Below are 15,013 nucleotides of genomic sequence, written 5' to 3'. Positions count from 1 at the left end.
TTGTGTCTGAAGTGTTTCGGACTTTTTATTCAACGATTATTTCAGCTACAACAAATCTGCATGAAATGCTTCACCTTTTCACTCTTTACATTATTTGCATATAAATCACCTATTCAACACATCAAAATGCATGTACAACACTGAATATATAAGGACAAGGCTGTTGTTCAGATCAAATAGAACTTCAACACAGAAAAACTAATGAATGAACTGATTAAAAAAACAGCAGTTCTGTATTCATGCACAAACTGTGCACAGAGTATCTCTTTAAACATTCATGCACTTTTAGTCAGCATTGTGAAATACAATATGAAAAAGAAAATATTTTCTTAAACATTCATGCACTTTTAGTCAGCATTGTGAAATACAATATGAAAAAGAAAATATTTTCAGTCAAGAGCGTGCACATTAAGAGCATGCAAGTTATCGATCCCTCATTGGATTACTGTTAGTAACATAAATCCAGACTAGCATGGCTCTGCAGATACAGTGGTCACATGTTCAGTGTAATATGATGTCCCAGCTAAAAATTAAGGACCGTCACGGCATGACTGAATCTAGTGCTGCCTGTTTCAGCCGTAACCATCGTTCCAGCCCATGACTTTGTCGAACTCGTGAATCCTTTGTTTGATGTGCGCAAGTTTGTTCTTCAGGTACTCGCATCTTTCCTTCTTCTCCAGAAATGAAGGGTCCTAGGGACAAAACACCGTCATAGACATAAATAAGACCACGAAGAGTGAGAACTAAATCTCCTCTCAATGGCCACAAACATGGGTTATACTGCATTTTATAACCAAACAGAACAACTAGTTTTTAAAGGGATAGTTCATCCAAAAACGACTATTTCCTCATCTTTCCACTAATATTTAAAAAATGTCATAAGGATTTTTTAAAAATGATTAAATAAAGGCAGTGTATGCCAATAACTCACCATCTTCTTCCTCTGATATTCCTGCCGGATTTTGTTGATGTGATCACGCTCCTATGTTCAAAAATGAGAGATTTTTTTTTTAGTAGACTAGAATTCTTCTTCTGAAATTCATGATTCACATTTATGCATTTAGCAGACACTTTTATCCAAAGCAGCTTTAAAAGAGAAACAAAAGCATTGTTTAAAAGAGCCAACAATATTCATAATATGCAATGCCGGGTTTATTAGACAACTATATATCGGAATTAAATTTTTTTTATTACATAACAAAAATAAAGGGTAAAATCCTTTGCTTAAAAAAACGTAGTACAAAGTACAAATAAAACGGATCAAGACCTGTGGAATTGCAGTATCTTATAAAACAGCAAATTCATAATTTATAAAGCTGAAGCCTAAAAACATTTGTTAAATGTTGTTCTAACATCCAACAGGGAAAAAAATAATAAAATAAAAAATCAGATTTTCAAATAAAAACACACACATAGACTTCTTCTTGATTTGTGCTTGATATTTGTTTTATAGATGAGCATTCACATGCACATGTAAAGTAATTTTCAACTGACTGTGTGGCTGGTGGGGTTTTGTGGTAATTTCTGCATCATCACATCCATTTCATCAAACTTCTTCAGTATCGCTTGAACTTCTGCATGCAGCTCTTTATACTCAGAATACTGGTCATTAAACACGGCTTTATACTGATCCCGCTGCTCATCCGTTCGGATGGCTGGATATTTACTGCAGGGAAACACAAAACACAAGGAAGAGCTTAAATCACAGAGCAAAAGCATTTCAAGGTTATAAAACACTCTCTTGTGAGTTCTGTTTTAAGTGAATACTCACGCGATGTAGTCCGGCATGATCACAGGTTTTGGAGCGTGTCCAGCTGGAATATGGCCTTTCACAACTCTGGGCTTGGTGACGGCTGGGGTGGCAGTGTGCTGTACCAATGCTGAGACTGGCATCGGCTCCCTTGAACCATCAACAACCTATTACAGCAAAGAAGATGATGCAAAATTGCCAGGAATATCCTCTGACTTAATCACAGACTGACCCTTTGCTAAGCCCCGCCCACCTAGTTATGGTTATTAACAGAGTGCTGCACGGATAGTGAATTTTTACGGGCGGAAACCCATAAATTAGTTGCATTTTAGCACTTCTGGTTCCATCATCTTGAAGTCACTGGCTTTTTGGTTGAATGTCTGGATTTAAGTCTGCGGTTAACAACATATTTTCACATTTTATAAAAATAAAAAAAAACATCAGTAATACCCCTTGCGATTTGTTTTACTAGTCTTGAGAAAGGCGGTTGCTAACAAGTGTCTAAAAGGTGGTCTTGATATTAAACAGCTACAAGCTAAACAGGTAAACTCATCTACTCACTAGTTTGATTTTACAGATATAATTACACTTTTGCAAGCTATTGAAACTCAAACTTTCAGAGAAAATGTTTTTAAATAAAGACTAAAAGTCAATTTGATTGTGTTTGAATTTATTTTAAGCCCGTTTAGCTGTTTACTTCTGGCGATTGTATTTAGGCTTTAAAATTCTTGTTGTGTTCATTTGTGAGTCTCTGGGGTATATTTGTAGCAATTGCCAAAAATAATTAGTATATTAAGTAAAGATCATGTTCCATGAAGATATTTTGTAAATTTCCTACCATAAATATATCAAAACTTCATTTTTGATCTGTAATATGCATCGCTAAGGAATTAATTTGGACAAGTTTAAAAGGCGATTTTCACAATACAATACAATTTTTTTTTTGCACCCTCAAATAGTTGTATCTCGGGCAAATATTGTCCTATCCTAACAAACCATACATCAATGGAAAACTTATTTATTCAGATTTAATTGCATTAAATTAATTATATTTTGTTATATTAGCAAAATCGGTTTCCAGTATGCTGTGAAAGACTACATGCAACACATCATAAAGCAGATGGCAATGCATCCTGGGTAAACATGAGAACAGACAGAAAATAGTAAATTCTTGCCAAATGATTAGCAACAGGAGAATCTTTTGGCTGCATCTATAACACAAAAGTGGAGGTAAATCAATTATTGTTTTATTAATATAACAAAAAACTATTATAGCATACTGATACTAAAATAACACTGGTTTAGAATATAGTATGCAACAGAAATAGACAATCTCACCTCCTGTCCGTTTTGTTCTCGAAGTCGCCGAGCCACCTCGTGACGCCACAATTTCAGACACACAATGGCTCCGACCAAGTACACGATCATGATGAAGAACAGGAAAATGATAGCAGCGGTCTGCCCAGCATCAGTGCGACAGAAAGCACCATTGATGCCGTTATTGAAGGCCTGATAGGAGCAGAGTCCACCTCGAGTAGTGTCATTCACGTACACACAACCCGCTGCCAAAAACAGGACTGCAAGAGTCAGGTTTATGAAGAACTCCGTTAAAGGCCACCAACTTGAGTCTAGAAGGATAGTTCGATAGTACATGGTCATTCCCAGGACAAGAATGATTATGGTCACTATCCACGCCAATCCTGCCACCACTAGGATGAACGGCGTCTTGGGTCCGGTGTAGTTGGCATTACCGTAAGCGCCTCCTCCGTAAGAGCCGCTGTAACCTCCACTGTAAAACCCACCAGGCTGCGAGTATCCGAAAATGTTATACCACTCATTGTCTTTATGAATGTAAGCACAAACGCATGCAAAAATCGCTGCTCCAAGAAGCAGCTCGACGCAACCAAGAATACGTAAAAGTCCAGCCCAAGACTTCATGTAGGCGTAGCGCTGGTTGTATTCCTCAACTTTTTCACTGTATGTCAAAGCTGTGTGCACAGTATGCCCATCAATGGACTCCAACAGCATTGCCTCGCGTTCTTTACGGGAGTTATAACTGCCTCCGGATCCGCCGTACTGGTCGCGGTAGGAACCGGGAACAGATGGTGATGGCGGCGGAGAACAAGGAACGCCGTCAGTGGTCGTGTTCTTGCTGCTCGAGCCCAACATTGACTTCAGCTTGCTGCTTCCGCTGCTGGACCTGAAGAAGTTCTTCCATGTGTCTGGGAAGAAACGGTGGACGGGTTTGATGTCGAGGGCAGAGTCCCCGTTGTCCTTGCTTCCGATGGGGTCATTCTCTGGGTCTATCGGTGGTAGGTCCGGAAGGGCAGGTGGTTCGGAGCATAAAGAGTCAGATGTCCTGTGATCGGTCAATTCGTGAAGACTCGGAAGCGAGTCTGTGCGTACATCGTTGTAGTGGGGCATGTTTGGACACGAAGAATGGAGTCTCCTCTAGAATATATAAATTATCCCTAGAGGAACATGAAGTGAAAAGGCTTCAGAGAAGATCTTGAAAACTGGGTTTAGTTCTTGTAGATTAGTGGTTTTCAACTGGTGGTTCGTGACCCAAAATTCCAGATTCCCATAATAACTTTTGTTGTTGATGTCAAAGGAAGTGTAAACACAGTTTAATATTTAATACATTTTTGCTTACTTCTATACAAATGATGGTGCAGTTTTGGTTTAGTATTGGTCCTGAAGCAAAACCAGTTGAAAACTACTATTATAGACAATGACGAAGTGTTTACTCCAGAATATGCAATTATCGCTAAAGGAACATGAAGAAAAATGGCTTAGTAAACTGGCTTTAGTTCTTGTAGAGTAGTTCTCAACTGGTAGTTTGTGAAGCACAAATCGTTCATATGTCTGTTCTGAACAATGCAAATGACTATAAATAAGCATAGATTGCAGAGTGAGCAATGCACTTTACTTCTAAAGTTTGAGATTTGTTTTATTATCTGCATGTGTTTTTTGTCAAACCTCCTCAACAGTTATTTTAGTCTGTTTTGAAAAGTTAAGAAAACAAATAAGTAGTTTTATCAACTTTTAAATAGGAGAAGTTTTCTGATTCCCAAAACCTTTGTTGTTGACGTCAAAGGAAGTCAGTGCATCCTGTCAAGCATTGTTTGATATTAAATACATTTTTACGTACTTGTATATCAACTATTGCACAGTTTTGCACAGTTCATCAGTTAACATGCAATGTAGAATCTATGCCCTGAAGAAAACCAGTTGAGAACTGCTATTGTAGAGCAGATATTGTGTGCTAGAACACGTAGATATGATAGAAACTATAGCACAGTACGCAAAATTGTCTGCTAGTATATTATTTTTCACTAAAATAAATCTTGATGATTTCATCCACTTATGGAGCTGGAAACACCTGTATACAAGTGAAAAGAGTGCAAGAATAAGCTAAAGAATGAAGAAATTAAGCAAAAAACCCTTTTCCAAAGCAGACAAGAGGCTATCAACACAATCACCATTAAAGATACCAGGAAGAGGTACAAGAAACCAACCGCTTGGAAGCAACAGTGTCTTAAATGATGAATAAATGAACTTGCTAAATGGAATTATATATAGAGTATGTGTAAACAATATTTAAGTAATAAAGTAGATTCAGAAACTAGAAATAGAACTACTTTGTGGGACAATTTATTTAAAAATATATTCTACCACTTAATACTACGATTAAACAAGTATTATAAAGATGTGTGATACATGTCTATATTGATCTATGTAGAATATAAGTTCCTGGACACAGGTGCTTCTGAGGTCAAGCAGTTCAACTTTAACCGTACCCCGACATCCACTAGCAAGAGTGTTAACTCTAAACCCACAGCACATACGACTGCAACCCATACATTTACAAAGCAAGCAGGATCAAGACAACCACAGAGACAGAAATAAACATGCCTGTTCAAGAACTAGACGCCTGATTGGGTAATCACAGACTACTAACGCTGTGTCAACAGCATCAAATAAAGAAAAACAACATTCTCCATGTTACGTTCTTCCTTAAGCATGGTTTCCCTAATGAAACAACAAGAGAAAAGCATTACAAATGAGAAAGAACAAGACATTTTTAAGGAATACCTTTCACATGCAGACACTGTTCAAGACTTACATTGAGTTCAGTCTGTAAAACCTCGAATGATACATGTGAAAACAAAGGCCTGAAAGACAATAACAAAAATGTTAAAGTTATATATTAATAAAGGAATTCAACACATTCACGAAAAGCCAAAAATGTCTGTATCTATGAGTATCTACGTTTTAAAATGTGCTAAAAGGTACCAAAGTTATACCATGCTTCTTGACCATGGTATGAGATATAAATACCATAGTACATGCTAATGTTTTTTTTTTTTTGAGTGTTGCTGGCAGCAATTCAACAATGTAAGTAATTACCAGTAAAGAATAATATAAAACGTTCTCGTCATTTAAATCGATACATTCCATGCTAAACTGAAACAATGTTGCACCGCGTGAACGCGCGCTTAAGAAAAACACTGCGGAATCAACAGGTCAACGAAGTTTAAATGATTGACATTTATCCTAAATAGTGCGTAGATCTACATCCAAAACTAAGATATCTGCTTTATCTAAGGCTTGTTTAAAATATAAAACATAAGAACGCTTAGTAAACTGCAACTAAACGACATGACAACAACAGCACTGACAGACAGATGTCTTTCTAATAAAACAACAGCTATCACATCCTTGAAAATGCGGCTTGGTTTTACTATATAATGGTATTATACATACAAATTATATAATATACTTTAAGGATGATTTCGTCTTACCTTTTCCAGCTTTTTGTTTCTCCGCATTTAGTTTTTTTTCGGAAAACACACCGGTTTGGAAAGTTGTACCACGTGACGCAGCCTATCCCTGCGTGTGACGTCAGCAGAGACTTGAAGACTTTACCTGAAGAGGGAGATAAAACAATAATAATAAAAAAGAGGGAGATAAACAGGTTGTCAAACGTTGTTAAATCTGTGGTCATAATTCACGAGAAACTTCTTTCATCTTCTGGTGACGAATGTGCGCAGACTCCCAGGTGACATCATTTCCATGATCTTTATCATGGACAGGTATATTTTTAAGAATAATACATTGGTGTACATAATATAATAATATTAATACTTAAACACTGAAGTTATTCTTAAAGTAAAGTAATAATAATGCCAACTGGGAATAAGGACGATATTAAATAAGATATATTTGGAATAACTCACAGATGTGAATCACTTCAGGAAGAGTTTGTGGTTCCTCTCCATAATGAAGTTGTCATTTATAATCAAACCAGAGGGTGGATATGGGGAGTGTCATGTTGTGGGTGGTGTTCATCATGCCAGCTTCAATCTGCCATAAAGGTTTATATATAATATGGGAAAAATAAAAGGCTGTGTTTTCTGAGTAAACAAGAGTTTTCTCTTCATGTGCTGTCAGTGTTATTCATTTCCAAACATCTTTTGATAAAACTTGAAATTCAAAGAGACAATGAGTTTCAGTTGACTCACGGAAAGCAGTTTTTATTCAGAAAGTTGAGAAACTAATGTAGCATATAGCGGATGAATATGTTGTTTAAAACCAGGATGTAGTATTATTCAGGTGAAAACAAAACTATTTCCTGAGCTGAAATTGAAGAAGGTTAGTTTGAAAAGTATTAGTTACTTGTACTTCATATGATCAGTAATAATGTTACTACACCCTTCGTTTGCTGTGTCATTCTGTTAAGCACACACTTTTTTTTAAACACACTTTTATGGTCCGCCTCACCTTCTCATGGCAATAATTAACTATGAATAGAAACTCTTTCACTAACAGAATAATCTTAAGGTCTTAATCTAAAAAATTGTAATATTATCCCAGCTATATTTTTTGGCTAATTGTATGGATATTATGAGCAAATGTTTTTTCTAGGTAACATTAATAAAATGTTCGTATGAAGATTTAAATGTTTTTAATAATCTTCTCAAAATGTTAGCACAAAAACATTTATAAAAAGAGCATTTCTTTTTATAAAAAAAAAATATATATATATATATATATATATATACATATATTAATGTTACCTGTTTCAGGATGTATAGAGAACATTCAAAAGTAACACTCTTACAATGTTTGCAGAATGATGAAAAGAAATGTTGGCTTAATATTCACATAACAAAGAAACACAATGGCTTTAAAACAATTTAAAAACCAGATATTTCAGAAACCATCCAGAGTTAATGTTTTCCTAAAGGGAACATTATTAGCTGGAATTCCCTTTTAATATTTTTTGAACCATTCACAAAAACAATTTATGTTCTAACCATAAAATATATTTTTTCAGTTAAGTTATTATTACATGAAATAGCTTCAGTCATACAAATACAAACAAAAAAAGGATGTTTGGCATGGTACTTAGGGAAGCAGTTTTCTTTTTTATTAAAATGCACATTTCTTTTAGAAATTGATGGATTTATATACTCTGAATTCATGCAAACAGAAAATAAGTAGATCCCTATCATTTAACCTTCACTGAAGGCAAACTCATGCTCGCTCTCATCACATGGCAGAGCTAACTTTCTATTGGCCTTTCCATAAAATATTGCTGTTTTCATCTTCTGAAAAGAAGAAATAAACAGTGTTGGGGTAACACATGACAAGTAACTTGAGTTACATAATCAGATTACTTTTTTTCAAGTAACTAATAAAGTAACACATTACTTTTTAATTTACAAGAAAGTATCTGAGTTACTTTTTCAAATAAGTAACACCAGTGTTTCCCCATTTATTGATTGACAGCTCTTCTGTCCCCATGTTCAGGAGTTAGATGTCGCTGTAGTTCTTGAATAAAAGTGAACGTTAATCTCACTCAAAAAAAAAATAGTTCAACTATTCCTTAAAATGAATAAAAATAGCAAAATGTAACTCAGAATGTGATGCAGTTATTAAATGTTAAATAAAACAAATATCCTTTATGTATTCAATCCCACTTTATTAAAAACGTCTTTATCCCTTACGAAAATTAACCATGGTTTTACTACAAATAAAACAAAAAAACCATGGTTACTGTAGTTAAACCATGGTAACCACAAACTAACCATGGTTTTGCTATATTAACCATAGTTTAACCACGGTATTTGTAGTAAATCTGTGGTTTTACAAATGGCAGTCAATACGCCAAAAAACCATGGGTTACTACAGTTTTACTATAATAAAACCATGGTTATTTTTTTGTAAGGGTAGTGCTGACCTTAAATGATAAATTTCAACCATATTTATATAAGGAACAATTACTCTAGATAAACATTTGTGCTTCTTTTTTATTTGCTGAATTGTGTTGAACTTTTTCTTTTGTTTTATATATTGTGCAGATGTAAATTTACTTTGTCTTCAGTCTGAGACTTATTCATTTAGTTTTTAGTGTGAAAGGAATTTTATGTTTACCAAAAAATATTACTTTTTTATATAAAAAAAAACAAGCAAGCCCTGCCAAGATGAAAAAGTTATGCAAAAGTAACATAGCGCATTACTTTACATAAAAATTAACTTAGTTAAATAATCAGTTACTTCTTTATTGAGTAAAGCAATATTTTAACGAGTTTTGGACTGACATTCAAATGTCATGTGAATTAAAAACAGCACATCACTGTCTACCTTAAGGCCTTTTTTTATTCCCATAGTGAAATATATTACATTTTTTAAAGAATAATAAGCATATAAGTAGAAATTAACTCTGTACCATAAAGGGTTAAAAATTTGATGTTTTGAACGTTCTGTCAACACTCAGAATGCTTTTATAACTTAAGTTAATTTTTAACTTAAGACCTTTTTCCTCAGGTTAGACGCCACATTGAATTTAACGAGGATAAAGGAGGCTGTGAAGGAATGTTTTATGGTTTTTTACAATGGCACGCACTGTATAAAGCCCCTAGATCCTTTATATCTTCATTTGAGCTAAAACTCACAACTTTCAAAACTGGTTGTATGCAGTTTCTTGTCTTCTGAACGGTTTTTACTTCTTCCTCTCTGAAAAGACACATTTGTGAAACAACAATACAGTCCATTGAACACACTGTACATCAGTCACTCACAGACTCATTTTTATTATTTGTGTCAAAAATAGACATACATATAGGCTATATATAGACAGATAAATACATTGGCCACTCGACGGCACGTCAACGTCGCCGCCATATTGGAGCGGGCAACTCTCATAACTCTCACATCAGGACAGAAGAAAACGTACCTGACTCATCATCGACAAATTGGACACCTACAAACCGTCTCACGATAAAAAAAAAACAGATCTCGGGGTGTTATCTTTCACAGGTAAGACTCAGCTGTTCTTTATCGATGTTTTTTGGTCATTTTTAACATTATGTTGACAGCTTAATTAACCACCAGTGTCAGACTATTAATAAATAGCTAGCGATATCGCTTACGTAGTTAGCAGTGAAAGCTGAGACTTTATAAGAATAAATGAATTCTTATTACGTTTTTACTTATATTGCCATTTATATAATAAACTAAATGGTGTTATGAGCACAATATACAGAGTGAGCACGTTGACTGTCTAGATTAATGATGGAGCTCAAGCTTCTATCTTTAATTTCACTACCGTTACTTATTTACAAAGATTAAGTGGTTACACTTTAGAATACTAGTCCTTTAGTTAATATTAGTTAATTAATTAACGAACATGAACAAACTGTGAACTTATTCTATGTATTCTTTTTTCTTCCCTTTTAGCCATTTGCAAACAGGACAAGGACAGCCTTAAGGAAAGCTGAGGAAAGCTGTTCTCTGCATTTCCAAGAGACAAGACTATACCTCCCTATAGACTAATGTTGTGTTTGTACTAAACCCAGAGCAGCCCTGAATGAATCGACAGAATGACCCAGCTCATATTCTAAAGCGATTAATCGTTTGAAAGCATTATTTATACCAGAAAACAAGACAGAAATACTAAGGAAGAAAATCTCTGCATTAATCATTTAATCGTTTGATTCTGATTCATTCAGACATTTCTAATAATGTTGATACAAATGCTAATACTGCACTCATGTTTATAATAAAAGATGACATAATCATTCATAAAAAAAACCCAGCAAAGAAATAATGGATGTTGCATTAAGTAATTTATTTTCTCATTACATACAGTCAAGTATATTACAGATCTCTTCATACTTGATATAAAATTAGATTCATTGGAGTATATTTTCAGATTTGAGAGGTTAAGGGCAGAGAGCATGATCACTATACAGCGGATTCCTCACTGCTTCACATCAGCAATAATCTGGGGAAGAAAAAATTATTACACTCTGTATTCCAGTGCTAATATATGAACATCGTGAAACCAAGACATTTGCAGGAGATGCATAATGACCTCAGATATTAATTATTATTATCTACTCAATATATTCATTTTTAGATTTTTATTGGTTAATTCTTAAAACGGGGAAAAAAAATACTGCCAAAGGTGAAAACTATTGTTTTTCTTAGCCGCTGACAGATATTTGTTCTTGTTTTAAATATTAACTCATTTATATTTCAGTAAATGCTTCTCGATTTAAGGATGTTCAGATATTTGAGCTGGAAAACAAGAGCAAGAGCATCATTCTCTGCGGTGAAGAAGAACACCATGACGCCACCGTTCGACTCGGACACAAATTAAAATCTCTCGTGTTTGTGTCTGAGTCTAGCGTTGGTGGGTAAAAGAAAAGAGTAAAAAATAAACCCTGGACAATCTTCCTAAAACATACGTCTTCAGGAGCCTCGATGATTATACATATGCTTTATCTTTATCACAGTATTATTTCATCAAGCCTTGTGTTCAACTCCATATTTATACTGAAAATAAAAGTAGCTGTGATCTTATTGTAGTTAGCGGCTCTGAAATCGAGTGACAGCTGATTGGTTGATTCACAAATGTCTTCACACACAAAAAGTGCTTCATATTCAAACACAGTTTAGATTAACACTCATATAACTGTATTGTCTGTGTGAGAGGAATCAAACAATCAAATCCTGCGATCGTTTACTCTTCCTCAGCCTGAACAAGTGTGTTTTTTTCTGCTGAACACTAAAGAAGATGTTTTTTTGAGTGCGAACAGTTGACTGCACCCATTGACTTCTATAATAGAGGAAAAATACTATGGAAGTGAATGGGTACCATCAACAGTTTGGTGTTTAAAGCATAATCTTTTTAGCATTCAGCAGAAGACAGAAACTCGTACAAAAAATATATAATTTTTTACATTTTATTTAAAAAAATAAATATGTAAAATAAGCACAGTTAAACTTTTATTCCTAACTAGTAATTCCCAAAGCAACCAACTATGTGTCATTGTTGTTAACTAAGACTGAAACTACTAAAAACTGTAATTGAGTTTTCTGTAATTGAAATAAAGCTAAAGTAAAATGATATAGATAAATCGTGTAAGGTACTACTAAATATTGTAACTTAATCTTCTTTAAAGTTGCTTTGCAATGATTTGTAAAGTAAAAAGCACTATAAATTAAATTTAAACAGTACTAAAATTAAAGTAGTAACTTTTTACAAAAAAGTTGAAATGCTAAAATTATTAAAACTGACATAAACATAAAGGCTAAAAAAATAAATAATAATAAAACTAATTCCTGAACCTCAAACTGCAACCATGAGGCTAAAAGCTATGCTATGTGTCACTCTGAGTAAGTGCTGTAACAGTTTATAAAGACCTTGATGTTGTTTGGACGCCAGAACCGTGTGTGTGTGTGTGTGTGTGTGTGTGTGTGTGTGTCCACCTGGATGTTCCCGTGTTTGGCTCCTGGCATGATCTGAATCCTCTCAAAGTCCCTCCCCAGGATGATGATGTCACAGCCAGAGTAGTACGCCTGTCCCACGAGCCCCGGACAAAACAACACACACAGTCTGACACTGATAATCACTTCTACATATGTAGAGTTCTACATATGTAATGTAATGTTTTGTTACATTTTTATTTATTTTTTAAAATCGAGGAATCAAAGTTTTAAATGTTTTCATTTACGGTTAATAATCTCTGCTGATGCTGTTACACTCACAGTCACGAACAGTTTGAATCATCTGGACTTTTTGAGTCAAATATTTTGGCAACATTTTTTAGCATTTTTATTTTATATTATTTCTTAACATATCAGACAATATCTGCCTTCATTTTGCATGCATCTTGTTTATTTTCGCTTATAAACTTTTTGTTGCTCTTTTTGTTGTGTTGTTTTTTTATCCTCATTTGTAAGTCGCTTTGGATAAAAGCGTTTGCTAAATGAATAAATGTAAACGTATCAAATTATGGCTTCGTTTCCTTACATGAATATCGAAATATTCAACTCAAATAAACACTTGCATGATGCAGTATTAGAATTAGAATTTAATTGGGGGTCCTGAAATACCCTGAACACTGCACAGAGGTTAAGATGACCATTGCTACAAAAATAAAATAAAAATTTAAACTCATCCTATTTTGTATTAATTTTCCCGTACTAATACAGTTACTGATGCTTTGGACTGTGGGATTACTGACAGGCTATTAACAAATATCTGTCTCTAAACCTCTTTTCTCTTTATTAAAAGTTGATCTAGACAAGTACATGTTAGAAACCAAATCCGCTCCAAAGGCCTTGATCTCAAATGATTCGCGAAATGCGCTTCGGAGTCCCGATCTGAATCAAATGTTGGGGAACTCCGAAGCCCCATTCAAATGATTCGTGAAACGCGATTCGGAGTCCCGATCTGAATCAAATGTTGGGGAACTCCGAAGCCCCATTCAAATAATTCGTGAAACGCGATTCGGAGTCCCGATCTGAATCAAATGTTTTGGAAACTCCGAAGCCCCGATCAAATGATTCGCGAAACGCGATTCGGAGTCCCGATCTGAATCAAATGTTGGGGAACTCCGAAGCCCCAGTCAAATGATTCGCGAAACGCGCTTCGGAGTCCCGATCTGAATCAAATGTTGGGGAACTCCGAAGCCCCAGTCAAATGATTCGTGAAACGCGATTCGGAGTCCCGATCTGAATCAAATGTTTTGGAAACTCCGAAGCCCCGATCAAATGATTTGCGAAACGCGATTCGGAGTCCCGATCTGAATCAAATGTTTGGCGAACTCCGAAGCCCCGATCAAATGATTCGTGAAACGCGATTCGGAGTCCCGATCTGAATCAAATGTTTTGGAAACTCCGAAGCCCCGATCAAATGATTTGCGAAACGCGATTCGGAGTCCCGATCTGAATCAAATGTTTTGGAAACTCCGAAGCCCCGATCAAATGATTTGCGAAACGCGATTCGGAGTCCCGATCTGAATCAAATGTTTTGGAAACTCCGAAGCCCCGATCAAATGATTCGTGAAACGCGATTCGGAGTCCCGATCTGAATCAAATGTTTGGCGAACTCCGAAGCCCCGATCAAATGATTCGTGAAACGCGATTCGGAGTCCCGATCTGAATCAAATGTTTTGCAAACTCCGATGTCCCGATCAAATGTTTCGCGAAACGCGATTCGGAGTCCCGATCTGAATCAAATGTTTGGCGAACTCCGAAGCCCTGATCAAATGATTCGTGAAACGCGATTCGGAGTCCCGATCTGAATCAAACTTGGCGAACTCCGAGGCCCCAATCAAATGATTTGCGTAACGCGCTTCGGAGTCCTAATCTGAATCAAATGTTTGGAACTCCGAAGCCCCGATCAAATGATTCGCGAAACGCGCTAGGAGTCCCGATCTGAATCAAATGTTTTGTGCCTTCCAGGTTAGCGGAGACGTTAAATCATGCGTCAAAACGGGATGTTTGTGGTGCAGAGCAGTAAATGTCGAGATGGTGACTTAAATAAAAACAATAACTTATATTAAAAGCTTATCGGCAACTATAGACATTAATCAAATATAGTATGTTTTATTTGTATTGTTAGATGTATCAAATGTTATACATTAACGTAGCACATGGTAGCAGTTATGCTAACAGTCCATCAGGTTAGTGAAGCAGTGTTTTAACCATTTCTTTTAACTCCCTTTTATTCTGCTCTCTTTCTGGCTTAAGTAACACAAAATTAACAAAGACATTTAAACTCATCCTATTTTGTTTCTAAAATTTGTCTCTAAACCTCTTTTCTCTTTATTAAAACTTGATTTAGTAGCCTACATGATAGAATCAAATGCTTTGCAAATCCACTCGAAATACCTGATCTGAATCAAATGTTTTGCGCTCCGAATCCCAGAAGTTATTTTCCAGTGAAAGCGCTATAGCGTTCAT

General features: G+C 35.4%; 1 protein-coding gene across 4 annotated transcripts; it reads right to left on the bottom strand.

Moving 5' to 3' along the window:
- LOC113054734 (MARVEL domain-containing protein 2-like) lies at nucleotides 1–7,039 on the bottom strand. Of its 4 annotated transcripts, XM_026220497.1 has the most exons (10): nucleotides 6,991–7,039; nucleotides 6,556–6,679; nucleotides 5,877–5,925; nucleotides 5,666–5,782; nucleotides 3,089–4,221; nucleotides 2,926–2,961; nucleotides 1,772–1,917; nucleotides 1,495–1,666; nucleotides 932–982; nucleotides 1–692 (listed from the first exon to the last, which is right to left on the bottom strand). In XM_026220497.1, exons 5-10 carry the CDS (start codon nucleotides 4,172–4,174, stop codon nucleotides 573–575), a joined length of 1,611 nt encoding a protein of 536 aa, XP_026076282.1. In that variant the 5' UTR covers nucleotides 4,175–4,221; nucleotides 5,666–5,782; nucleotides 5,877–5,925; nucleotides 6,556–6,679; nucleotides 6,991–7,039; the 3' UTR covers nucleotides 1–572. The 4 variants fall into 4 exon arrangements, with proteins under 4 accessions (XP_026076282.1, XP_026076284.1, XP_026076286.1 ...); XM_026220499.1 differs by lacking the exon at nucleotides 5,666–5,782 and having other exon boundaries at nucleotides 5,846–5,925; XM_026220501.1 differs by lacking the exon at nucleotides 2,926–2,961.
- Nucleotides 7,040–15,013: the final 7,974 nt, after the last annotated feature.

The sequence above is a fragment of the Carassius auratus genome, chromosome 35, assembly GCF_003368295.1.
Source record: "Carassius auratus strain Wakin chromosome 35, ASM336829v1, whole genome shotgun sequence".
NCBI classification, from domain to species: domain Eukaryota; kingdom Metazoa; phylum Chordata; class Actinopteri; order Cypriniformes; family Cyprinidae; genus Carassius; species Carassius auratus.
The sequence above is the reverse complement of the archived record's forward strand: the minus strand, read 5'-3'. Positions and strand labels throughout refer to the sequence as shown.